At 52.8% G+C, this 25,486-nt stretch overlaps 7 protein-coding genes across 7 annotated transcripts; 6 read left to right on the plus strand and 1 right to left on the minus strand.

Moving 5' to 3' along the window:
- Positions 1-322: 322 nt before the first annotated feature.
- BO86DRAFT_326086 (Beige/BEACH domain protein) lies at positions 323-8,220 on the plus strand (the record flags this gene model as incomplete). The annotated part of the gene is made up of 8 exons (XM_025668555.1): positions 323-2,804; positions 2,867-3,228; positions 3,290-7,073; positions 7,132-7,292; positions 7,349-7,654; positions 7,707-7,919; positions 7,971-8,135; positions 8,191-8,220. The coding sequence occupies 8 exons, from the start codon at positions 323-325 to the stop codon at positions 8,218-8,220; spliced, it is 7,503 nt and encodes a 2,500-aa protein (XP_025522188.1).
- A 1,071-nt stretch (positions 8,221-9,291) lies between these two features.
- BO86DRAFT_393548 (sedoheptulose-7-phosphate:D-glyceraldehyde-3-phosphate transaldolase TAL1) lies at positions 9,292-10,899 on the plus strand. The gene is made up of 4 exons (XM_025673043.1): positions 9,292-9,500; positions 9,570-9,884; positions 9,947-10,330; positions 10,402-10,899. The coding sequence occupies exons 1-4, from the start codon at positions 9,462-9,464 to the stop codon at positions 10,636-10,638; spliced, it is 975 nt and encodes a 324-aa protein (XP_025522189.1). The 5' UTR covers positions 9,292-9,461; the 3' UTR covers positions 10,639-10,899.
- A 1,318-nt stretch (positions 10,900-12,217) lies between these two features.
- Positions 12,218-13,570, plus strand: sod1 (superoxide dismutase SOD1). The gene is made up of 4 exons (XM_025673044.1): positions 12,218-12,453; positions 12,861-13,192; positions 13,260-13,356; positions 13,419-13,570. The coding sequence occupies exons 1-4, from the start codon at positions 12,441-12,443 to the stop codon at positions 13,439-13,441; spliced, it is 465 nt and encodes a 154-aa protein (XP_025522190.1). The 5' UTR covers positions 12,218-12,440; the 3' UTR covers positions 13,442-13,570.
- A 549-nt stretch (positions 13,571-14,119) lies between these two features.
- BO86DRAFT_373149 (putative transcription factor (Snd1/p100)) lies at positions 14,120-17,154 on the plus strand (the record flags this gene model as incomplete). The annotated part of the gene is made up of 2 exons (XM_025670370.1): positions 14,120-14,422; positions 14,641-17,154. Exons 1-2 carry the CDS (start codon positions 14,285-14,287, stop codon positions 17,152-17,154), a joined length of 2,652 nt encoding a protein of 883 aa, XP_025522191.1. The 5' UTR covers positions 14,120-14,284.
- A 672-nt stretch (positions 17,155-17,826) lies between these two features.
- BO86DRAFT_326137 (SEC14 family lipid-binding protein) lies at positions 17,827-19,334 on the plus strand (the record flags this gene model as incomplete). The annotated part of the gene is made up of 4 exons (XM_025668556.1): positions 17,827-18,086; positions 18,170-18,311; positions 18,387-18,752; positions 18,810-19,334. The coding sequence occupies 4 exons, from the start codon at positions 17,827-17,829 to the stop codon at positions 19,332-19,334; spliced, it is 1,293 nt and encodes a 430-aa protein (XP_025522192.1).
- A 701-nt stretch (positions 19,335-20,035) lies between these two features.
- Positions 20,036-23,283, plus strand: BO86DRAFT_413990 (uncharacterized protein). Its single transcript, XM_025674799.1, has 3 exons — positions 20,036-20,675; positions 20,764-23,011; positions 23,101-23,283. Exons 1-3 carry the CDS (start codon positions 20,122-20,124, stop codon positions 23,143-23,145), a joined length of 2,847 nt encoding a protein of 948 aa, XP_025522193.1. The 5' UTR covers positions 20,036-20,121; the 3' UTR covers positions 23,146-23,283.
- Positions 23,284-23,805: 522 nt separating this feature from the next.
- On the minus strand, positions 23,806-24,684 carry BO86DRAFT_404807 (uncharacterized protein; the record flags this gene model as incomplete). The annotated part of the gene is made up of 3 exons (XM_025674046.1): positions 23,806-23,867; positions 23,974-24,436; positions 24,520-24,684. 3 exons carry the CDS (start codon positions 24,682-24,684, stop codon positions 23,806-23,808), a joined length of 690 nt encoding a protein of 229 aa, XP_025522194.1.
- Between the last annotated feature and the right edge of the window lie 802 nt (positions 24,685-25,486).

The raw sequence follows: 25,486 nt of genomic DNA on the forward strand, positions 1-25,486 counted from the left end.
CAGTCCCTGGTGGATCTCGACAGAACCTCTAACTCCGTTGACTCCTCACGGAACGCACATTCGCTCGCTGATCTCCTCTCTCCTGCAACCGACCCGTCCTTGCTTCTCATCCCCTCCATTCCCCCCCTCCTTCTCTGGTCATCCTATGACTCGGCAGGTGTGTGTGCGTGTGCAAATTGATCCAGGTCGGCCAACGTAACAAACCCGCTACCACACATACCAATGCAGACCGTCTTCACCATCACACTCAGCGAAGGTTTATGGTGTCTGATGGTCACTAGCCGTCAGATAGGGAGCCGGGGTTAAATTATTCTGCGGCGCAATGAGCCAGACTACTTCCCTTCTCTCACCGTCACCTTCCTCGTCTATCGTACGGCCGGCCGTCGAGTTGACCCCAGTCATCGAGGAGCTGAAGACTATCGCCAGCGGGCATGCGATAGATTCCCAGCTAGCACTTTCGGCTACCGAATGTTTGCTCCGTCTCCGCCACACATTCATCGATGACGACCATCCACGAGAGGCTAAAGAGGACTTTCGACACCTGCATGGCTTTCAATGTCTGATCGACCTCCTCCGGAAGATAGCGGAGTTATATGATCCAGAACAAGTAACGCCAGATCAGAGAAAGCCGCTATTGGCACTCTTCAAGGATACATTGGCGGTGTTGGCAGAAGCATTGAAGGACCATTATGGAAACAAGCGGCACTTTGCGACTCGGATCTCTGGAGGAGGACGACCAGCCTTGGAGGAAATATTCGCTATTATAGCGAAGAAGGCAGACGGTGTGCGGGGTGACACAGAACAACTTTATAGCGGAATTCTGGCAGCGGCTCTTTGCCAGGAGGCGGTCTCTAGTATCTTCACAACGTTAGAGACAAAATTGCGATCGGCCTCTGAACTACTGCCTGATCAAATTCGGTCAGAAGTGGATCGATGCGTAGGACAGTCTGAAACCGTTGAAGTACCTGAATTGCTCGAACCTTTTATCCGTGTATGGCTGCGTCAGACGTCAGCATCGCCGTCTGACCACAACGTCCAGAAACTTGCTGTTCCTGCAGTTCTGTCTCAGCTGGCCTATCAGTCCCAGCGGAATATCACCACATTGCACAATGCTGGAGCACTGTCTTTGATTCTCCCTCTGCTTTTCAGTGAGGAGCTGTCAGAACCGGAGAGGCTCTTATACCAGGAACTAGGACATTTATTATGCGCCCAAGGTGTCGGCAAGCTAGACGATGCAGTGTACCTTTATAAAAGGGCACATGACTGTCCCAAAGTCTTACAATTCCTGGTGGATGTTCTCAAACGCTCGAAAGGGCCCCCTTTCATACAGTTTGACTTGTCATTGCACGGCTTCTGCTCGATAGAATTCTCTACCATGGGTCGCTCATTCCCCCCGGCAACTTCGTCTGGTTACACTTTGTCAGTATGGGCGCGTTTCGACCAATTCGACTCGAACACACACACCACAATATTTGGGGCATTTGACCCCACGCAGACCTGCTTCTTGCTGGCATATCTTGAAAAGGATACGCGTAACTTCATCCTGCAGACTTCAATCAAGGGAGCACGGCCTAGTGTCCGGTTCAAATCCATGGCTTTCGAGCCTAATCGATGGTACCATATCTGTGTGGTTCACAAAAAGCCCAGACCGCCATCGTACTCTCGTGCCTCCTTGTTCATCGATGGCGAGTTTGTGGAACAGCTGAAGATAGAATATCCATGCATGCCTGTTCCAAGCTCCGCAAATCGGTTGCCACGGGTCCAGGCATTTCTGGGTACACCTCAGGACCTAGCAATGAGGCTAGGAAGAGGGGTATCTACCTCTCGATGGTCTCTGGCTAGTGCCATTCTCTTCGAAGAAGCTTACAGCGATGATCTGATTGCTGTTTTCTACAATCTTGGGCCCCGTTATCACGGCAACTTCCAGGACTGTCTTGGCTCTTTCCAGACCTACAAAGCCTCGGCCTCCTTGAATCTACGTAACGAGCACCTGCATCCTGGTAAAGAAGAGCAATCGGATATCGTCACCGCTATCCGGAAACGCGCCAGTACCCTCATCCAAGAGAGCTCCATCATCATCAACCTGTCTCCGCTGTCTGTCTTGGACGATGATGACAGCAATACCGTTGATGAAACCCGGTTGATCAAGTCATTATCCAAACAAGCCGCAAGGAATCTGCATCAGATGACAAAAGCAGGTGGTAATGCAGTAGCGGTGAACGGTGCTACTCCTGCTATAAACGATGCATTGACTCAACCCCACGGCGTGGGTGTGCTGACAGGCGATCCTGTTGTTGCAGTGCCACACTCTTTGGACGATGTAAGTTGGTGTATTGGCGGCTGCGCGGCGATACATCTGAGCCTTCTCCATGCAGCTGGTTCTGCGGAAGCAACGCTTCTGGCGGTTGAGGCTATTTACGAGGCTGTTCAGGACAATTGGCGTAACAGTGAAGCAATGGAGAAAGAAAATGGTTATGGCATACTTGCAGCGCTGCTGCGCGAAAAGCTTGGTGTTACTTCGGGGGGTTCCTCGAAGTCATCAAGTGTCTGCTTCAATCAGGAGGAGAGATCCGCGTTGGCCCTGGAACTTCTTCGTCTGACGCTGAAGTTTGTTGGGTACGACTTTGAGCAAACTAACCGGTCCATGATCACAAATCCTCTTGCATACAGAGTGCTTCTTGTCGACCTGGAGATTTGGAGGTTCGGCGATATTCAATTACTTGAACTTTACTATGCTCAATTCCGTGTCTTCGCCAGCGAAAGCCAGTTTCGTCGTTTCAATGCAAAACGACTTGCTAGAATGCGTGAGCTCTCCTTTTCTTTAATGCCAAGTTCATGAGAGCACGTCTTTGCTAACAAGATGTAGGCGTCAACAAGAAATTGCTCGAAGCCCTTAAAGGGGAGGATTTTACCCATGAAGCATTGGCCCTTTTCGTTCCTGCCTTTCAATCCCTGATGGAGAGCTGCTTATCAGCAGATCTGCTTCGTTCACTAGCTCTGTTTATCACTTATGCCATTCACAAGCCTCGGGAACCCATGAGGCTTCAGAAAAAGAGGAGCATGCGCTTTAACACTGGCGTGCGGCAACAGCAGGTCCTCAATAACAATGTGGCATATGTGCCTAGCCCTATGATCGCCGCAGAAATGCTTCGCATGTACTGTTCTATGCTCTGCAACGCAAATGACCTTAGTCCAATCAGGAAATTTGCTAGGGCTGTGACAAATAAGGTATGTCACTGACGCCTGCTCATTACAATCCAATGGATGGGAATGTCTGACTGTTCTATAGTGGTTGTTGTACCTCTTGTGCGAGGACGACCCTGAGATTGTGGTTTCGGCGCTCAAAATTATCGCTCGCCTCCTTATCACTCATGGAGGTAGTTACTGCAAAAAGTTCACTGATAAGACAGGGGGCTACGTCCTCATGCGCCATTACTTGAGGAGATGGTGGCACATACCTGCCATCTGGTCGCTTTGCTTTGCCATTTTATTTGGTCAAGACGTCGGCAAAATGAACATTGATAGATCATTTGATAAAGATGGCTTAACGGAAACGTTTTTATCGGGCACTCCATTACAAATAATGTTCCGTGAGATATTTCCTGTCATTACTGAGTTGATGCAGATCTCCATGGAGCAAACAGCGTCCGCAGACAGCTCTTTGGAACCAAGCACGAAGTCCGGCGAAGGACCTGAGAAAGGCTTGACCAACGCGGCCCACCCCTCGGTGTTGGCCCATAAGAGTGCAACCACCACCGCTGAGAAGATCCTGCTTCTGAAAACCGTGGTTGAATTTCTTTCGAATCTTCAAGCGAGATCACAGGATTTTCGTGATTTTACAACACAGCCGGAATATGCTCGATGTCTACTATTGGCGCTGTTTCCAGTGGTTACTGGTTCAGCCCCGGAAAGCGCAGATGTCGAAATACATCCTCGTGCAAATAGCCTTGGCTTTGGTGACCACAATCTAGTCATGCGTCCACGCTCTAGAGGTGTCAGCGAGTTACGGACAACAACGGTGGAGCAACCAGGAAGCCGCGATGGTCTTGGTAGGTCACTCGGCCGAACATCGTCTTTTATTCTTGTTTCTTCCGACAAGGGGAAGCACATACCGTCTGCTGCACGTATAGCCCACGCGTGCAACCCGAAGGAGATTGAACTGAAAGGTGTCATGGAGCATTCCTTGGTCATCGGTGTGCTCGACTTGATTGTTCCGGTTTTCTTTGCGCAGATCATGGAGAGGAAAGACTTCTCTGGTCTTGGTATATACTCGAAGTCCCCTCCTGGGTCCACGGATCATCGGGCACACTTCAATTCTTGGGTGATGAGGCATCTTCTTTCTACTCTCAAGAAACATTTCGTTTCGAGGCCCGAAGATCTTGCCGAGCCGCGCGTTTTAACAAATATCGGCCGGTTTGTGACACATCTCGGAGAAGCGGTCTTTGAAGGTTGGTTTATTGATGGAGTAACCACGACTATTGAATTCGCAGGGACGATCTTGGAGTACCTCCAAAGGCCCGATGTCTCTCGCATGAAGACCATCAGGCTATGTAGCCAGGCGGTTACGACGATCCGAACGACTGTTTTCCGCCTAGTCATTCTTGGACTATCCGAAGCCGAAGGCCCTGATGCACTGAGCTTCTTGAACCACCTGTCGTACTGGCAAGTTGTGCTCTTGTCTGGCGATGCTCGCTCAGACTATTTGCAATTGCTATGCTATCTACTTTACACCAAGTTAGACGATCAAGACGAAAGAGTACGCCAAGCTGCGGCTGGGCTCTTCAGGATCTTGCTTGTTCAAAAGCCCACTGATATGGCTACCATTCTAAGTCACGCTTCGACCCATCTGCAGAAGCGGCTTGCTGCGGGCTTTGAGACCGTGGTGGGGATGGACGATTCCGAATTCCTACAGTGGTTCGATGATCAGAAGGAGGATCTTCAGTCTGTTTTCTTTGGTGTCTTATCAAAGCAATGGGAAGAATTTGCTCAGGAGGAAAACACAAATATTGACAGTAGTTGGCGGACGCGGGTATCCAGACGCCAAGACCGGTTGAAGCAGTGGAAACAAGCGGAAGTTCTCGGCGATGATATTACACGCAAACATGAGGCAACCTTCCCTCATTGGGCTTCGAACATCTCAGCGTCCGAATTTCTGAAGTCTCAACGAGCACTTCAGGATCAGCAAGACGACAGTGCATTCATGTGGTCAGCTTTCTCCAAGCTAACTGTGGATCTACGGCGGTATGGCGGCCTTTTAAGCGAGGATCGGGAGAAGAGATGGCGTCTGGACCAGACGGAAGGACGCAGTCGCATGCGACTCCGCCTGATTCCAGATGACTCGAGTGAGAGACAGGATTATCAGCCCAAGCGGAAAGCATCGGAGCCGCCAGCTATCAAATTGGACACACAGGTTCAACCGTCTCCTGGCGCCGACGCACTTGACCTCACTCCCATGGCTGCGAACAATGAAGCTGCGGATGGCAATGTTCAAAGCATTGGTCCAGATGGTAGAAGCATGCTGGAAGAAAGCTTTGAGATGATCGACGACCCCAAAGCTGACTTAGAAGACTACGAGGACAAGAACCGTAAGGTCATGCGGAGTTTACATCGGGGGGATCAAGTCGAAGGCGTGTGTAACATGTCCCGGATTATTGGTCTGGAGGCATTTGAGGGCCTTTTGATCCAAGGTAAAGATCATATCTACATTCTAGACAACTTCTTCCAGAGATCCGACGGTGAAATTGTCAACGTCTGGCAAGCGCCAACGGATGAACGCGACCCTTATGTCCGCATGATCGCCGGGCGAGAGTCAATGGAACGCAAAGCGCAAGATCATGAAACGCGAAGCTGGAAATGGTCTGATTTAATCAGCGTCTCCAAAAGGAGGTTCCTGTTCCGTGATGTCGCCCTGGAGATCTTCTTTTCAGATGGCACCAGCTACCTTTTGACACTCATCTCGTCGCGAGCTCGGGACAGTCTCTTCAGTCAACTCGCCGCCAAAGCTCCTCAAGTTACCGGTAGTGTCGGTCACGCACGCCCTGAGGATGCTTGGAGATTTGAAACTCTCAGAAGTCAAGAAGATGCACCACAGACACTGGGTTCGAAGTTCGCCAGTGTCTTCGGACATTCTCCGGTATATCCAGCAACGCGCAAGTGGGCGAAGGGGGAAATTTCCAACTTCCATTACCTGATGCTAATCAACACACTAGCCGGGAGAACGTTCAACGATCTCACACAGTATCCAGTGTTCCCCTGGGTGCTCGCGGATTACACCAGCGAGGAATTGGACTTGACCAATCCCCTAACATTCCGCGACCTTTCCAAGCCCATGGGTTGTCAGACATCGGAACGCGAGGCGGACTTCAGGGAGCGGTACAAGGCCTTTGCTGAGATGGCCGACGAGAATTCGCCGCCATTTCACTACGGCACTCATTACTCTTCCGCCATGATTGTCAGCTCCTATCTCATCCGACTGCAGCCATTCGTTAAGTCGTATCTACTGCTCCAAGGAGGTACATTTGATCATGCTGACCGCTTATTCTATTCCATTGGAAAAGCTTGGGAGTCTGCATCACGCGGTAACATGTCCGATGTACGAGAGCTCACTCCAGAGTTCTTCTATCTCCCGGAGTTTCTCATCAATTCAAACAAGTTTGAGTTTGGATTTCTCCAGAATATGACAACTGCCATTGACTCAGTTGAATTGCCACCGTGGGCGAAGGGTGACCCTAAGATCTTCATTGCAAAGCATCGAGAAGCTCTCGAAAGCCCCTACGTCACGCAGAATCTACACCATTGGATCGACCTGGTGTTTGGCTGCAAGCAGAAGGGCGAGGCTGCAGTTGAGGCAGTCAATGTCTTTCATCACCTGTCCTATCAAGGTGCCAAAGACATCGATGCCATTGAAGACCCTGTCGAACGACTTGCTACAATCGGGATCATTCATAACTTTGGCCAAACACCTCACCAGATCTTCAGCCGGCCACATCCACAGAGAGAAGATCCGGGACAGAAGACGTCACGGTTAGACCGGTTGGCTGAGTCGCTTACTCAGCTCCCTCTTGCTCTTCTTGGTGAGTCCTCTCTATGAGTTAGGGGCTTGGTAGGTATCAAGCCATGTACTAATAACAGTGACAGATATCGGTGAGCAGGTCTCTTCATTATCGATGAGGCAAGACCGTCTGCTATGCGCGGCTGCTCTACGGTTGAATATCCCTCCCAACTACGACAACTACATGGAATGGGGTTTCTTCGATGGCAGCGTCAGATTCTACTCTGCCGATCACCGCAAGGTATGGCAACGATGAATATGTTTTTTCGAGCGATATAGCCTCTGACGCGGTTGCAGCTTCTGGGCCATTTTGAGCACGTCCATGCGGGCCAACTGTCGTGCGCATTGTTCGCCGACTCTAGGACGTTGGTGACGGCGGGAACAGACTGCACCGTCTCGATCTGGACTTTCACCTCGTCGGGCAAAAGTGTCGACCTACAGCCATCCGGGTCATTGTTCGGACATCGTTCTCCGGTCACAGTACTTGCGGTGTCCTGGTCCTTCAGTGCGCTCTTGTCAGCCTCGACTGATGGGCAGATCATGCTATGGGATCTCAATCGGCAGTGTTTTGTTCGAGAGTTGCCGGCCAACGGACCTATTGATGTAAGCTGTCCTGGGATACGTGATGGACTTCTGATATCTAACGTTTTAGCAGTGTGCTAAGATTAACGATGTCACCGGCGAGATCATGATATGCCGAGGCGATCGTCTCAGTCTGTACAGTCTCAATGGAGCATTGTTACTCGAGCAGGTGGTAGGCGACTCTGCAGACGACCAAGTCATGACTTGCGTCTTCTACGAGGGAGTAAACAATATGTGGCAAGAACGGGAGCTGCTGTTTACGGGGCATAAACGGGGTGTTGTCAATGTGAGTCATTGATTCAAAGTGCCGAGCCCTACAGTCACTAATGCCTTTCAGATCTGGAGCAAAATCGTTCATCATGGACGCTTTGAATTAGAGCTCATTAGACAGCTCCATCATGTGGATAACCTCCGTGACAACGGCGCCAACATCGCGGCAGGTATCACCAGTATCCTTGCTTTACCGCATGCTGTCTATACCGGTGATGAGGTTGGTAGAGTGGTGAGTACACGCGGAATGTGATGCAAAGGTCGATCGGAAGCTAATTGATGACTAGTATGAATGGAGCTGTGTTCAACGCCGATGATGAGGTTGGGGAAGAAACTCAATACGCATTCGGCCGTTGCTAGAAGATCTGAAGGGAATTTCTAGACGCGCTTTATCTGGGTGATAAGGATCACAATGCTCATCAGTGTCGGATGGCCGAGTTTATGTACGATCAGCCTAGGCTCTGCGATCCACCCAAGCAGTATTTCGGCATGCAATCTTCGATTCGCACTTTCGTCTCCAGCCCAGTTCTGTTTTCACTGGGTATGACAAAGATTGGAGACTCCACTGTATATAGCCAAAATGATTCCCGTGGGGGAGACACGCGGAGAAAAAAGTTGCGGTGGCCACGGATGTGTGGGGGCAGTTGTACTACATCAAGACTAGACAGAGGGGCCCAGGAGTCATGGAAGGGCGGGTATATTGTCCTGAATGGGAAGCATCACCTCCAAAGAATCATTCGAGAACGGTTAAATTCGGTTTTAGTGGCGGATCAGGGGGATCCTGGAACCGGAAACCCATCTGCCTCGTCAATCCGAGTACTCCGTCGTGAGCTGGAACGTAGCGGGCAAAGGCCACGGGAGCAAAGACAAAGACCGCAGAACGAGCCGAAGGAGGGGCAACCGATGGGTAAACGGGAACGGTAGGGGAGTACTGCTGTACGGTGTACCTATGACCATGCAGTAAGCCCGCAGCTGCTGCGGCGGCAGCTCAAACACGCTGGGGAAGAAACCTCCGGTGAAGCAAAAAGGGCCTGGATGGGGTCGTGATTAGCCGGGCGTGAGTGGACCGCCCGGCGCTGTCTTGCCGGCCCAGTGTGCTCCGGCCTGCACCAACCAACAATGCATGAATTGAAGTATGAGAATGGGAGAGAGATGATACAGGCACTGAGTAGGACTAGTGCCCCTCGTGTTAAGTGGGAGCTATAACGATAGTGGTAGTAATCCTGGATGAAGAGGGGTTGCAGAAGAGAAGAGAAAGGAAGGCAGTTAAGTGGAAGGAAATATTAACTGGAACAACAACAGAAACGAGCAGAAAGGCATAGCGTCATCGGGGAGGGAAGCTGTTTTGCCCCACCATTCGCTCATCCAGTTTCCCTTCCCAATTCAACCCCCCCCTCCCTCCCACTCCCACTCCCACTTCGCTCTCCGCTGACTTCCCCTACTTATTCTTACCCAATCCCGCCTCTGATCCTTTTCTTCTTTCTTCAATCTATCTAAAAAGTTCATTTTACTCACTTCTAATCTTCAACTCCCTACCTTCTCACACTCATCTATCACAATGTCTTCCGCCCTCGAACAGCTCAAGGCCACCGGCACCGTATGTGATTCCTTCCCGCCCAACTCCCGCGATTCTGCCAACTAACCATCTTCGTTCATTGAAAAAAAGGTCGTCGTTTGCGACTCCGGTGACTTCGCCACCATTGGCAAGTACAAGCCCCAGGATGCCACCACCAACCCCTCCCTCATCCTGGCTGCCTCCAAGAAGCCCGAGTACGCCTCCCTGATCGACAAGGCCGTCGAGCAGGGTAAGAAGGAGGGTAAGACCGTCGACGAGCAGGTCGACGCCACCCTCGACAACCTCCTCGTCGAGTTCGGCAAGGAGATCCTCAAGATCATTCCCGGCAAGGTCTCCACTGAGGTCGATGCCCGTTTCTCCTTCGACAAGCAGGCCTCCATTGACAAGGCTCTGCACCTCATCAAGGTACGATTCTTGTCCACGTTGAGAGAGGGACGAGGAAAATGTGAGACTAACATTGTGTACAGCTCTACGAGAAGCAGGGTATCTCCAAGGACCGTATCCTGATCAAGATCGCCTCCACCTGGGAGGGTATCAAGGCCGCTGAGGAGCTTCAGTCCAAGCACGGCATCAACTGCAACCTTACCCTCATGTTCTCCGAGGTTCAGGCCATCGCCGCCGCCGAGGCCGGTGCCTACCTCATCTCCCCCTTCGTTGGCCGTATCCTCGACTGGTACAAGGCCGCCCACAAGCGCGACTACACCGCCCAGGAGGACCCCGGTGTCAAGTCCGTCCAGAAGATCTTCAACTACTACAAGAAGTACGGCTACAAGACCATCGTCATGGGTGCCTCTTTCCGTAACACCGGTGAGATCACCGAGCTGGCTGGCTGCGACTACTTGACCATCTCCGTAAGTTCCCATCATTCGCCTCGCGCTGCCTCGTCATACTCGCCCGCAGAAACTAACCACATGTATTACAGCCCAACCTCCTTGAGGACCTCTACAACTCCACCGAGGCCGTCCCCAAGAAGCTCGACGCCGCCGATGCCGCCAAGCTCGACATCCCCGAGCGCTCTTACATCAAGGACGAGGCTCTCTTCCGCTTCGACTTCAACGAGGAGGCCATGGCCGTCGAGAAGCTCCGCGAGGGTATCTCCAAGTTCGCCGCCGACGCCGTCACCCTCAAGGACATCCTCAAGTCCAAGATCCAGGCATAAATGGAATAACTTGTGTTTTCCGTTTTTCCCCCTGCGTTCTGGTTTTGCTGATCTAAATTGTGTGTGGCAGTATGCATGCGCGCGCATTTTCTTTCAAAACTTTTCTTTGTGATGACCCATATATTATTCCCACTTGTGTAAAGAAAAATTTGATGATCATGATAATTTGATGAGTTTCGAAACAGTTCAGCTGGATTTGGGCTGGGTAGATACAAAAATGATGATTGTCATTTAGAGTGAGCGCTTTGGTAAATTGACTGCATCTTGCTCTGCTTACTGTGTTCTACAGCGTAGAAAAATGAGTACTAAGATCGTGATAACGAATATAGTGCACAGTACAAGAAGGGGTCCGCTGGTGGGGTCAATGTCCTGGTACAGTACGAGTCAGTCCGAACTCCAATATGACAGCTGCAGCAAGGGCACAACTTGCATGCAGCATGCCGATGGTGTATGGTGACGTGGCGGCTTTAGAACAGAGACAAATACAGTGTAGAGTAACAATTATACGAGAGGGTATTTCGATGCAACATTGAGTATACGAGGTACTGTGTATCTTGTATCCCAGGTCCCGTAGTATTTGAACAGAATAGGGGATGCCTAACGTGATCGTCCCAATGTGCTCCAGGAATTGAGTTCATAGAGGATCGTTGGGGGAAGGAAGACCTCCGAGATCGCTGGTTCGAAGTTCCGTCCTTTAGTGCTGCTGTGGTGCCGCTTTTACATGCTCGCCCGCGGCGGAGAGCGTGGCGGTAGAATGGGCGTCTGAGGTGCGTGTTCCCAGCGGATCGCGGCCGCTCTACTACTAACGTACTGTACTATTATTCGGTATATGGATAATTGTCCTAGAGGTGACATCGATTGGCGGGTGTAAGAGGGAGTTCTGAAAAGTATATCCTGGGCTTGTTATCTTTTTACCTGGTCTCGTGCAAAGCAACGGCCATGATTTGTGTAACAAGTTACACAGTACCTGATTCTTTTGTTTGGCCATGCAAATATAAGCTGGGCCGGACTTGGATAGACGGCAGGCATGAGAATCGCAGGACCAGGAGCGTGCTCAATAGCAATAAGTGAGTGCCCCGGAACTGCAACCAAGTACTGCACGGTACATACAAAAGCAGCGGCATGCGCAATCGGGCAGCTCACATGCAAACGAGACAGTCCCCATGTTCAGCGACAGATTTAGTCACAGTGCCAGCTGCCTCGTACCCGGCTCGAGTTTCTTGGGGGGTTTATCGCATTGTTGTTTCAGTAAGACAGTAGGCGACGGGGCTGGAGAGAATCGGCTTGCTGATGGGAGGGCAGCTCGACAGCAGAAATTAGAATCTGGCAGATCAAACGGACAGAGAGATTGTTCTTTTACAATTGCTGAATTGGCTTGTCAGTCAGTACGCAGTACGGAGTATAGAAGGCAAAGTCAACATAAACAACTTCGTGTGATGTGCATCTGGACCCGACCTGCTTATGAATCGGGGGTGAGGATGGAAGACACAAACAAAACGTCATTCCCGAGAACCCCGCCAGGTGGGGTAAAAAGCGACTCAGATTGGAAGCTCGTCGAAACCGAACCCACTGCCGCTGTTGCTCCGTTGCTACTGCTTGGTTGCTGGTGCACTGGCTGGTGCTCCTCCTCGGTGCTTTGCTCATTTTAGCTTACCCCTCGTTCGCTTTCCTCCACTTCTTCCCTCCCTCAATCCTCTCTCTCTTCCTCTCGCTCTTTCTCCTGTTCCTTCTCCCGTCCATCTCTTGCTTTCCTCACCAGTTTTTGAATCCCCAGATAGCAAATTCCCCCCACAACCGTCAAAATGGTCAAGGCTGGTAAGTTTGGATACCCTCCTTTGCATCTAGTCCTCGTATTATTGGTCTTTCGCCTTTCCATGGGATCCACGATCGGCCAACGGCCCGGGGGAAGGGGGACCTTGAGTGAGCAGATTTGAGCACCTTGCGATCTCTCCTCCTGCGTCACCCGACCTATCACCGATTGAGGACCCTGCTCGATGGACAGACAAGCTCAAGAAGCACTGCCAACTCGAGTCCCTGGAGGCTTTGATTCGTTCTCCCCTGTCGGCTTGACAAAATAACCACCACCTTGTTCCCGGCATTGAACCCTGCTAGCCGGCTGGCTGGTCCTGGCTCAGCTCGGATCGGGTGATTCTGTTTCTGGAAGCCTTCTAGTTAATGGATGAGATCATGGGCTAACTCAAACTTTCTTCCCCTCTCACCAGTCGCTGTTCTCCGTGGAGACTCTAAGATCTCCGGCACTGTCACCTTCGAGCAGGCCGATGAGAACACTCCCACCACCATCTCCTGGAACATCACTGGCCACGACGCCAACGCTGAGCGTGGCTTCCACGTTCACCAGTTCGGTGACAACACCAACGGCTGCACCTCCGCTGGCCCTCACTTCAACCCTTTCGGCAAGACCCACGGTGCTCCCGAGGACTCCGAGCGCCACGTCGGTGACTTGGGTAACTTCAAGACCGATGCTGAGGGTAACGCCGTCGGCTCCAAGCAGGACAAGCTTGTGAAGCTCATCGGTGCTGAGAGCGTCCTGGGCGTACGTTTCCTCGAACCCCCTCTTACTTGGTGGCCGTATCAATTGAACTAACACGTTTGCAATGCAGCGGACCCTGGTCGTCCACGCCGGCACTGATGACCTCGGCAAGGGTGGTAACGAGGAGTCCAAGAAGACCGGTAACGCTGGTCCCCGCCCTGCCTGCGGTAAGTTGTCTCTCGAATGGCCTTATCGTGGAAATCTACTCATGTCTCTGCTTTTTTGATAGGTGTCATTGGTATCGCCGCTTAAGTGCATTTATAATAGTGTTATGTTGTCAATTTAGGTCTGAAAGGCTGAACCAGAATGGAAATAGTCTGCTATTGTCCGATTGATGCCATGAAACAGATTGAAATGCATGAATGACTTGATGCGAGTAATCCAGGCGATTCCCTGTATTGGTCGACCATGTAGTACTTTTCTTGTAATGTGTCGTAGTGATACGAGGTGATAGTCAGCGTCAAAGCTCCATCGCTGTCTCGATGCCAATGCCTCGATTTTCAGTGCTAGGTTGAGTACGGTGAGTTGTATCCGAGCTAGAGATATCCGGGGGTATACAAAATGAAGCTGATTCCTATGCCTTGGTTCAAGGGGTTCTGTCAATCGAATATGGTCTCCAAAAGACAGACTTGATGGCGATGTGGTGTCTAGAGTTGACTTGACAGTGCCAATTGCCAGTACTGTGCACTACAGTGATTTGTTTAATATGAATCAATAACTGTAAAGGTATAATTCATCTTTTAATCAATAGACACACACACAGTGCTGCATTGTTGAGTGGCTAGAATCCAGTAGGCGGAAGCTCCCCCACAAAGTCAGGTGTTCCGCCTTGACGCGATTGGTCTCGCTCTCCCGCCGGTGCTGTACCTGGCCAGATCAGCAGCATCCGCCGTTGGCTCGATACTCTTTGGTCTTCCCGTTGACTCTCCTCTTTCCTTCCGCCTCTCCTGATACTTTCCCTTTCCCAACCATCCTACCCTTTCTTCCCTTTTTCTTGTTTGATTGCTTTACCTTGGGCCTTGTCAATCTGACTGGGTGAAGTCCTTATACCTCAATTCCTTCTCCTCTTCACCCATTACACCAGCTCTCGCCAGAATGCCTCTGGAAGCTCGTGTGAAATCTGTCCTATCCGGCGACACGGTGGTGCTGTCGCATATCACCAATCCCGGCCAGGAACGCGTCCTAAGTCTGGCATATGTCTCAGCCCCCAGACTGCGCAGAGAAGGCGATGAGGTAAGTCGATTTGTCTCAAATTACGGTCCTCGATCGTTGATCGGATCACCTTTCCTCTTCCGCTGGTTGCCCGCATATGTGTCCTTTGCATTGAGGCAGTGAACTCGATCTCATTTGAGTCTCTACCCTTACCCCGTTTCCACACGTTATGATATCAGAAGTCACTTCAGGGTAAGATGCAGCATCGTTTGCTAATCTGAATTGATGAAACTCTGCAGCCGTACGCTTTTCAGTCCCGCGAATTCCTCCGTGAACTCCTCGTTGGCAAAGTAGTGCAATTCCAAATCCTGTACACCATTCCCACCGGCGCCAAGCGGGACTACGGCACAATCAAACTACCCACCTTCGAGGTCTCTGTGCCGGATATCAGCGTGCAGGAAGGATGGACTCGTGTTCGTGAAGAGGCTGGTAAGCGCAGCGATGAGTCTGAGGAAACCCTCGCCTACCTCGAGCGGCTGCGTGCTCTGGAGGATCACGCCCGGTCGGAAGGCAAGGGAACCTGGGCTGGCTCCGACAAGGGTCACACTGAAACCAGCTATGAGCTGTCAGACGCCAAGTCCCTGGTCGATGAATGGAAGGACAAGCATCTCGAGGGTATTGTCGAGCGAGTTCTGAACGGGGATCGTTTGGTCCTTCGCTTGCTGCTATCGCCAGAGGAACATCTGCAGGTCGTCGCTGCCATGGCTGGTGTCCGGGCGCCTGCGGCCAAGCGGGTGACTGCTGACGGCAAGGAGCAGGCAGCCGAGCCGTACGGAGACGAGGCGTTCCAGTTTGTGGAATCCCGTATCCTGCAGCGCAAGGTTCAGGTGTCTCTGCTTGGTGTCACCCCCCAGGGCCAATTGATCGCCAGTGTTCTTCACCCCAACGGAAATGTTGCCAAGTTCTTGCTCGAGGCTGGTTTGGCCCGCTGCCATGACCACCACTCAGCCCTCCTGGGTACTGAGATGGCCGCTTTCCGCCGCGCCGAGAAAGCTGCCAAGGATGCCAGAGTCGGCTTGTTTACCGGTCTCGTCGCATCCAAGGGTCCTGCAGGCGGGGCCGCTGAGGACTACACTGTCACCCGTGTGTTGAATGCCGACACTCTGTTCATCAGGAACAAGGCTGGCCAGGAGAAGAAGATCAGCTTGAGCAGCGTCAGACAGCCAAAGCCTTCCGATCCCAAGCAGGCGCCCTTCGCTGCCGATGCTAAGGAATTCGTTCGCAAGAGGCTCATTGGCAAGCATGTTAAGGTTACCGTCAACGGCAAGAAGCCCGCAACAGAGGGTTACGAGGAGCGAGACGTCGCCACCGTTGTACAAGGAAACACCAACATTGCTCTTGCGCTGGTCGAGGCGGGTTACGCTTCCGTGATCCGTCACCGCCAGGACGACGACGACCGCTCCCCGGAGTACGACAGCCTGATGCTCGCGGAGGCTGAGGCTCAGTCGGAGGGCAAGGGCATGTGGTCGCCCAAGCCACCCAAAGCCAAGCAGTACCAAGACTACTCCGAGAGCCTTCAGAAGGCCAAGATGGAAGTCTCGATCCTTCAGAGGCAGAAGCGGGTGCCGGCCATTGTCGACTTCGTCAAGTCCGGCTCGCGCTTCACTGTGCTTGTGCCTCGCGAGAACGCCAAGCTTACCCTCGTTCTGTCCGGTATCCGTGCTCCCCGCTCTCCTCGCAACCCCACTGAAGCCGGTGAGCCCTTCGGCCAGGAAGCACATGATCTGGCTAACAGACGCTGCTTGCAACGCGACGTTGAGATTGACGTCGAGACCATCGACAAGGTCGGTGGATTCATTGGTACCCTGTATGTGAACAAGGAGAACTTCACCAAGATTCTGCTCGAGGAGGGTTTTGCTACTGTTCACGCGTACTCCGCGGAGCAGTCCGGTCACGCCACCGAATATTTCGCTGCCGAGCAGAGGGCTAAGGAGGCTCGCAAGGGACTCTGGCACGACTGGGATCCTAGCAAGGATGTCGAAGAGGAGGAAGAGGCGGTCAACAGCAGCAACGGTGCTGAAGCCGAGGAAGTTCAGCGCCGCAAGGATTACCGCGATGTGATGGTCACTTACGTTGACCCGACCAACGGTCGCCTCAAGATTCAGCAGATTGGCACCGGTACCTCAGCCCTCACCGAGTTGATGAGTGCCTTCCGCTCTTTCCACATCAACAAGGCCAACGATACTCCCCTGCCTGGACCCCCCAAGGCCGGTGACTTCGTGGCGGCCAAGTTCAGCGAAGATGGGGAATGGTACCGTGCTAAGGTTCGTCGCAACGACCGTGAGAAGCAGCAGGCGGAGGTCTTGTATATCGACTTCGGTAACTCCGAGGTTCTTCCCTGGTCTCGTCTGCGACCCCTGAGCCAGCCTCAGTTCTCTGTTCAGAAGCTTCGCCCTCAGGCTGCTGATGCAGTTCTCTCTCTGGTTCAGCTCCCCGGCGCCGAGGACTACCTGCAGGATACTGTGAGCTTCATCGAGGAGCAGGTTTACAACCGTGAGCTTGTGGCCAACGTGGACTACGTCTCCCCCGAAGGCACCTTGCATGTGACCCTTCTGGACCCCACCGAGTCGAAGAATCTGGATCACAGCATCAACGCGGATATTGTTCGGGAGGGTCTGGCGATGGTCCCGCGGAAGTTGAAGGCTTGGGAGCGCGCTGCCGCTGATACCTTGGCTCACCTCCGTGTGATGGAGGACGAAGCCAAGCAGGAGCGACGCGGTATGTGGGAGTACGGTGACCTGACTGAGGACTAAGCTCGCGGAACTTTTCTTTATTTGGATTAACTGTACAAATATTGCGCAGCTGGTGCTTTCTTTTACGTTTGATTCCCAACGGGCGACGAACTGTAAGGTCCTGATCGGGCTGTTTGATTCGCCCAAAAACTATTTTGATGTGACCTACTAGGCTAGTCTAGGATACTCCCTCACTTTTTTAACTCTGCTTGAAGGATACCAAAAAGGAGAAATCAAAACTGATGACGTTCTTATTCCACGGAGCGATATATTCTCTGCCGTCTGCATAAATTGGACCCTGGGTGCATAGATGACATAACCCGGCAATTGTGAGTCCTCCGGGCATCCGAAACTTTGTTTTGCGGCGATGGAGAGAGAAGTCCCCAGCAAGACAAATCCGTTGTTCAGCCCAACCCGCCGGTCTTGTTACTCCAATTTGCTCCTTGGTCGGCGACTTAGTTTTTGTGTGTCGGGCGATAATCTCCACAGGCGTGTTCAATTGCTCTTCGTATCCCAGCCATTTCTTTGCATGCCGGGTATAAGGCAAGTCCGCGAAGATCCGATCGATCCCCGAGCGCAGCTCTCGTAAAGACGACCGACCCACTCTAGATCCTATAGCCTTGTTTCATTTCAACATTCTTTCTCGATTTTACCAACCATCCCCCCTGACCAAACAAACAATCACATATCAAAATGCCTTTCTGGGGAAGCAAATCGACGCCCGCCAAGGCGGAGAGCGACGCCAGCTCGAATGACGCAACCGATCCTAAGAACGACCCGGTCGCGGCGGCATCGCAGGCGGCGGGCACGGCCTGGCTCGCGGGCCATCTCCACCACCTGACGGAAGACCAGGAGCAGAAGCTGGAAGAGTTCAAAAAGCTGTGCGAGCAAAATGGATACTATACGCCGGAGCGGGATGGCGAGAAGGCCAGCCACGCAGATGCGACGATGCTGTACGGATTCATTTCCCCCCTTTACGCACCCTTGCCACAACAGCAGACAAGAAAGACACTGACACTGGGACCTCGGTCTATAGGCGTTTCCTTCGCGCGCGCAAGTTCGACATCGATGGCGCTTGGGGGCAGTTCAAGGATACCGAGGATTGGCGCCGCGAGAACGCCATTGAGTCGTTGTATGAGAACATCGAGGTGGATGCATATGAAGCTGCTCGACGGATGGTTCGTTATTTATCCGATGGTAGAAAATAGGTTGAAGATGAATATGGTAGCTGACAGTGGTCTGTACCACCATAGTATCCTCAATGGACCGGCCGTCGTGACCGTCGCGGTATCCCTGTCTATGTGTTCGAGATCCAACATTTGAACAACAAGAATATGGCCGCGTACAAATCTACTCTGTCCACTGAGACACAACAGTCATCGAAGGTTCCCGAGCGGTTGCTGCGTCTCTTCGCTCTTTACGAGAATCTCCTTCGCTTCGTCATGCCCTTGTGCTCACAGCTGTCTCGCCCTAACCCGGAGACGCCCATCACTTCGTCCAACAACATCGTCGATGTCAGCGGTGTGGGATTGAAGCAATTCTGGGATCTCAAGGGTCACATGCAAGATGCCAGTGTGTTGGCGACCGCTCATTATCCTGAGACTCTGGACCGGATCTTCGTGAGTTGTTCTCCGCATAGCATGTGGAAAGGCGTTGCTAATATGAAGTTAATGTAGATCATCGGCGCCCCTTCGTTCTTCCCCACTGTCTGGGGCTGGATCAAGCGCTGGTTTGACCCGGTTACCACGTCCAAGATCTTCATCCTCTCGGCCGCAGAGGTGAAGCCGACGCTGACGAATTTCATGGATCCCTCCAGCATCCCCAAGCAATATGGTGGCGACCTGGACTGGAAGTGGGGCGACATGCCCAACCTCGACGAAGAAGCCCGTCAGGTCGTCGGCGCCCTCGAAACTCCAGCAGCTGAGGGCGAAACCAAGCCCAGCTTCATCAAGGGCCCCGTCTTGTTCAACGACGACACTATCGAGATTCTCGGCAAAGTCAACGGCGAGAGTCGGAAATCCACCCTCCCTGCGGGTTCCGTCGCCCAGCAAGGCGAGTCCGCTGCTGCCCCGGTTGAAAAGGCTGCCGCGCGAGAGACTCCTGACGCAGCCTCTGAGGACGAGAAGGTGGCTGCCGTGCAAGAAGACGCCGCCGCCCTCAAGTCAGAGGCGGAGACGGCCACGAACACCGTTGCCGCTTGAATTTATCTCATTTGAACCATTTCTCTCGTTCCCACCATAATCCATCTTTCTTAGCCAATTTTTCTTCGCTTCATCTCTCATCAAGACATTCATCAAGACACTAATAAAACGCACCATATGAGGCGTCATCCGGATCGACTTGAATAATTTCATAGAAGATTTTCTGCGCTGCATTTCATGGAACGGGCTTATTTAAAGGCATGGTCCGTACAATTTCAATTCATCAAACGGATTTACGATTGATCAGAGCCTGGTCTGACTTGACTCAGGTCGATTGCTCAGTCAACACCTGGCACTTCTCTGTTTCTCCATCACTTCCCATACTCTAGCGGCTGGAGTCTATGCCTGGTATATATTCGAAGCTTGAACTTCGGTATAACATTCTTGTTTGAGATGCTTTGAGAACTACAATGTAGACATTTGTTCTCATCTGGGTTTTTTTTCGGGTTCAGCAGTTCGGTTCCTGTCAATAGACATCACTTCGGAATCTTTACCAGAAACTTACTGATCCAGAGTAATAATGCAATGCTTAAACAAAATAAGAGGTAGAATTGTTAACCTCAACCCCCATCAGTAGGTGTCATATTCCAATTGAGCCGTAGTCGGCAATGTATGGGGACTGCCAGAGCGAGGGCTAGACTAGCCGCAAAGGTCAGTCGGCCATCACCGCCCGCAGCTCGTCCTTCCCCGGATAGCGTCACCCACCTGCTATTTATTACTGTAGAACAACAACAACAACAGCCGCCTGTAACCCCTCAATGACAGCCCGAGAGTCACGGTCATAACCATGTGGCTACAGGCGACGCTCCTTTTGCTCGCCTCGTGCGTTCCCTCCATCTCGGCCATCTATGTCGATGAGGTCGGCCATATCGATTACCACCACGCGCTTCTCGGCCTTCCCACCTCCCAATCGACCTTCTTCCTCAAGCCCTCCGCCTCGTCCAATGCCTCCCTCCTCTATACTCTCTCCGAGGACTCTCTCCTCGGCGCCGTGAATCCCAAAGATGGATCTCTGGTCTGGAGACAGAATCTCTCGCAACCCGCCCTCCCCGCCGACCAGGACGGCGTTTCCGGTCTCCTACGAGCCTCCGAAGGAACGAACGCTGTGGTCGGTGCGCTGGGGGACTATGTCTCCGCATGGACTGCTCTCGATGGAAAATTGATCTGGGAAAAGTGGTTTGCGGATGAGAAGATCGCGGATCTCGAGCTTCTAGAGCTTGAAGATGCCAGTGCCGTGCCGTCAGCTAAAGACACTGTGGCGCTATTCAGTGGAACGGCAGGTGTCGTTCGGAGACTCGATGGTAATTCGGGCCAGGTCAAGTGGGAATACAAAGATGAAAGGTTCGATTTCAAACCCTGCGCTCCCTCTACTACCGAAATGCCGGGTGGTTAGTGTTGCTGTTGCTAACTGCTAGAGCTCTCATGACAGTGGAGACATCCCGTTGCAGCTGTCGTCCTCGTCCACGGAAGTTTTCTACATCGCCCTGCAAGCATCGGCGCGGAAGGGCTATCGGATCCGCGTGGTTTCGCTGGATCCCTTGACGGGCCTTCCTACCCAGCAGCAGATCCTGAGCTCGGAAAACGAGGTGTCCGGTCCGAAGTCCGTCGTCTTCGTCGGCGCGAACACGGCCGCGCCTGTGATCGTGTGGTCTGACGCTGCGCACAAGACGCTGAAGGTCAACATTATTGGCACCAAGCAGGTATCCTCCTTCGATATTGAGAATACAAGCGGCGAGAGTATCCGGTCGATCACCGTCCACACCCCGAAGAAGCTGGAATCGCTGCCCCATTACCTGGTGCACTACGAGACGGACTCGGCCACATGGGCGGAGGTTTACCACGTTGATCTAAGGACTTCTGCCATTTCCAAGGCGTATGAGCTGCCCCGCTTGCAGGGATGGTCTGTCTTCTCCACGAGTAACAAGGACGCCAACGTCTACTTCACCCGCATCACGCAGTCGGAGACTACCGTCGTTTCTTCTGTCTCGTATGGCATCCTGGGAAGATGGCCTCACCAGTCTCCCCCGCTGGAGGAGGCGGTGCACGCCGTCTCTGAAGTTGTGACCAAGGGTAACTCGGTTGCTGTTCGGTCCGCAGCTGCTCTCGTCTCCGGGGACTGGCAGTTGATCCGCGGTGGTCAGGTCGAGTGGACGAGGTACGAGGCCTTGACGGGCGCCTTGGCCGCTTCGTGGGTTGAGACGGATGGCTCCGAGGACTTGGTCCATCAGCTCGAAGTCGAAGGCCATGAGAGCGTCTACAAGGCTTACATCCACCGCGTCAAGCGCCATGCCCGAGACCTTCAACATCTCCCTGAGTGGCTCAAGGACCTCCCGAAGCGCATTGTGACCAGCATACTCACTGACGAGGTCTCCAACCTCGACAGCTTTGGAATCTCTAAGCCTGTCATCGTTGCCGCGAAGAACGGTCGGGTTTATGCGTTGGATGCCGGGAACCACGGTGCCGTGTCTTGGGCTGTCAAGGCTGCTGAGAAGGACTCATGGGATGTGAAGGCCATCGTGGCTCAACCAGGATCCGCCACTATCTACGCCGATGATGGTAGTTCTGTCACTCTGGATGTCACGTCTGGCGCGATCCTCGCTCGTACCTCAGGCACCACTACCAAGATCCGCGCCGTTGCCGTCATTGACGATGGCTCCGCTCCAGTCACTATTGGCATTCGTGAGGATGGTACCCCGTTGGAATCCCTCGATCTCCCTGGGTTCTTTGTCACCCAGAGTAGCGACGGCCGGGTGTTGGGATGGGCCGCCAGGGACAACAAGACCCCCGTCTGGCAGTTCCTCCCTCCCCATGGAGAGAAGATCGTCTATGCCACTGCACGGCCCGCTCACGACCCTGTGGCGTCGATCGGTAAGGTTCTGGGTAACCGCTCTGTTCTCTACAAGTACCTGAACCCCAACCTTGCTCTCATCACCACCGTCGGCGAGAATACGGCGACGTTCTACCTCCTCGATGCTGTCTCTGGCCGCGTGCTGCACACTTCTGTCCAGAAGGGTGTGGACACTACGCAACCGATTGCCTCCGCCATCTCCGAGAACTGGTTCGCGTACTCGTTCTACGCGGACGTCATCTCCCCCTCCACATCCAAGGGCTACCAGCTCGTGATCTCGGAACTCTATGAGGCGCCAGTCGCCAACGACCGCGGCCCCCTCGACGCCGCCGCCAACTACTCCAGCCTTGCCTCCCTCCCCTCTCCGCACATCATCTCCCAATCCTTCGTCATCCCCGAGCCCATCTCGCACATGACCGTGACTCAAACCCGCCAGGGCATCACCACCCGCAACCTCCTCTGCACCCTGCCCCTCTCGAACGCGATCATCGGCATCCCTCGCCCCGTCCTCGACCCCCGCCGCCCGGTCGACCGCGACCCCACTTCCACCGAGGCCGAAGAGGGCCTGTTCAAGTACAGCCCCTTCCTCGAGTTCGAAGGGCGGTGGTATCTGACCCACTCGCGCAACGTCGCGGGGATCAAGAAGGTGCTGTCCAGCCCGACGCTGCTCGAGAGCACGAGCTTGATCTTCGCCTTCGGCGGGGACATCTTCGCCACTCGCGCGACGCCGAGCCAGGCGTTCGACGTGCTGGGCAAGGGCTTCTCCAAGCTGCAGTTGGTTCTCACCATCCTGGCCTTGAGTGCCGGTGTGACGATACTGGCGCCTATGGTATGTCTTCTCCCTCCCTTATGTGCTTTGCTTTAGGGTACTGGTTATGTTTTTGGCCAAGCTAACTTGTTCTTTTTTTCTTTGTGTAGGTCCGCCGGAAACAAATCAACATGATCTGGAAGGCATCGTCGTAGAGTGCGTGGCTAGCTGCGGAAGCTTGGTCTGGTGTGGATTGAGCGGTTCGATTTGTGAGAAGTATAGTTGGAGTGACGATGAGATAGATATATATGATTAATTCAGTTTATGATTGAGAACAGCGTTAGTGCTTCTGGCTGAGTACTGTTGCTGTTGGTAGCAGTTCTGTCAAGATGGTAGATTCTGCTGTGCGTTTAGCTATATACTTCGTGTTGATCCATCTTGTGCGTTGCAACGACAATCAAGATGCTAGAGACAGCTGGTTGTTCACAGGTTACTCCTCTTACGCTGCAACCGATGCTTGGCCTTGTCACATTGCGAGGGCCATAGGGTTGCGAGACAGCTGTTGAAAGTTTCAAAGCGTCGACATGCATGAAGTATAACTATGACCTATGAGAACCGTCCGCTAAGAATACCAATAACAGAAAGAAGTAACCTACACTCGACACTTGCTGATTCCAGCCACCCCAGAAAGAGAAATTCTGATACGAATAGAAGGTCCTCTGCCTCGACCGGGCCCCAGGGACTCGCTTCCCGGCGTCCCAATCTCCCCCCAACGATCCGTCAATATCTCCATGCCCTTTTTTCTTTTGGCGGGTTAATCACTTCCGCTTGAAGAGCTCGAACTGGAACTAGAACTCGAGCTCGACGAACTCGACTCACTCGACTCGGAGCAGCTTCTGTGCCGCCCACTGCGACGGTGCTTCTTCGCCTTCATCCTCTTGCGTCTATGAATTGCATAGAAGTGTTAGTGTGTGTGCGCGTGTGTGTTTCCCGAGGGACGGGGCCCAAAATTCTATGGGGCTAGAATCCGACCTACATCTTACTCGCGAACTTCATCCCCGCCGCCCCGGCCAATGCCCCGCCCGCCGTGCCGAGAAACCCGCCCCCCAACTTGCGGCCCAAGATCCCACCGGCTGCTGCGCCTGTCACGGTACTTGCGAGTCCTTTCTCGGTTGTTAGGTCTGGACCTGGGCCTGCAGTTGACGGGTGTGAAGGGGCTGGCGGCGGCAGCGGTGGTGCTGGCGGCAGTGGAGGACGCGGTAGACCCCCCTGCGGAGCGTAATACGACGCGCTCTCGCCTTGGATCATCTGGGGCTGCGAGCCGTAGGTATACGTATACGGTGCGTTGTTGGTGGTGCTGCTGCTGTCTCGATACTCTATGTACGGTGTAGCGGGCTCGGAGTATGCAGTGACTTGGCCTCCGGTCATGGTGAGAGGGATATTTGCTCGATGGATGTATGGAGAGTTGGTGGGGTACGAGGGGTTGAACTGTGGGGCGTAGTTATACTGTTGATATCGGTAGATTGGGGGTTTAGTATCTGATGGGCTTTTTTGGGGGGGGGGTGTGTTATGGGGTCTGGTTTACTTACAACCGGCTGCTGCTGCTGGTATCCTGGCTGAGGCTGCTGGTCTGGCTGACTCTGTCCCGGGGAAGGATATCCCGCCTGGTTTGGCGGGTCGTAGTTGCTGGGTTGCTGGCTGTAGTAATTGTTTTGGGGTGGGGCGTAGCGATTGCTGTTGCTGGGGGAGGTCATAATGATGGTGCTGGTTCCGCTTCGGTTGGTTGGAGTTGGTTGGAGTTGGATGGAGTGTTCCCTGGATGAGGATGGGTTTGTGATGTTGGTAGTATCTGTTGTAGTGGATCTTCAGGTGGTCATCGGAATGGTAGTGTGACTGATTGTTGGGCAGTAGATTGAAAGATGGTGGAAGGTGGGAGGATGGGTTGCGGTTGCCCTTGTTTGGCTGGACACAGCTTCTTCTATATGCAAACTGCTCATTATAGACTGTTGTCACGGATGAAGAGGCCACTGCTAGTGGTTTGAGGCTAAGTACTATTCTTGAACTTCTGTTCGAAGGGATTCCGGGCATATATGTCGAGAGTAACTGTATTCATGCATACTGAAGGTCATGCCAAGTACAAGTTAAAATTTTGTCAGGGTCGTTCTCGATGCTCCAGGCTTAGCTTCCTGCTAGATGGTGGACTATGCTGTCTCTAGTAGCTTGTGCAAATGCACAGAGACACTCTTCACTGCGATGGTTCAGTATATTAGCTGTAAGCTAGAGAGTCTGGAGTGAATATTGGAGATATAGAGGCTGACACACTGACGAATACGAGAACAGCATTCATGATTGAGGAAGAAAAAGCTTTGAGTACGAAGAAGCAGCTTATCTATGAAGTAGATCTTGAAGTAGTAGCCATGTCTTTCGAAATGGGTGTTAAACTGACAGTGAATGCGAGTCAATTTGCATCATATGTACTAGGTAGCTAAAGCCAACCTAGCCAACATCTGCCTTTTCCTCCTCCTCCTCCTCCTCCTCCTCCTCCTCCTCCTCCTC

Source organism: Aspergillus japonicus, assembly GCF_003184785.1.
Source record: "Aspergillus japonicus CBS 114.51 unplaced genomic scaffold BO86scaffold_107, whole genome shotgun sequence".
NCBI classification, from domain to species: Eukaryota; Fungi; Ascomycota; class Eurotiomycetes; order Eurotiales; family Aspergillaceae; genus Aspergillus; species Aspergillus japonicus.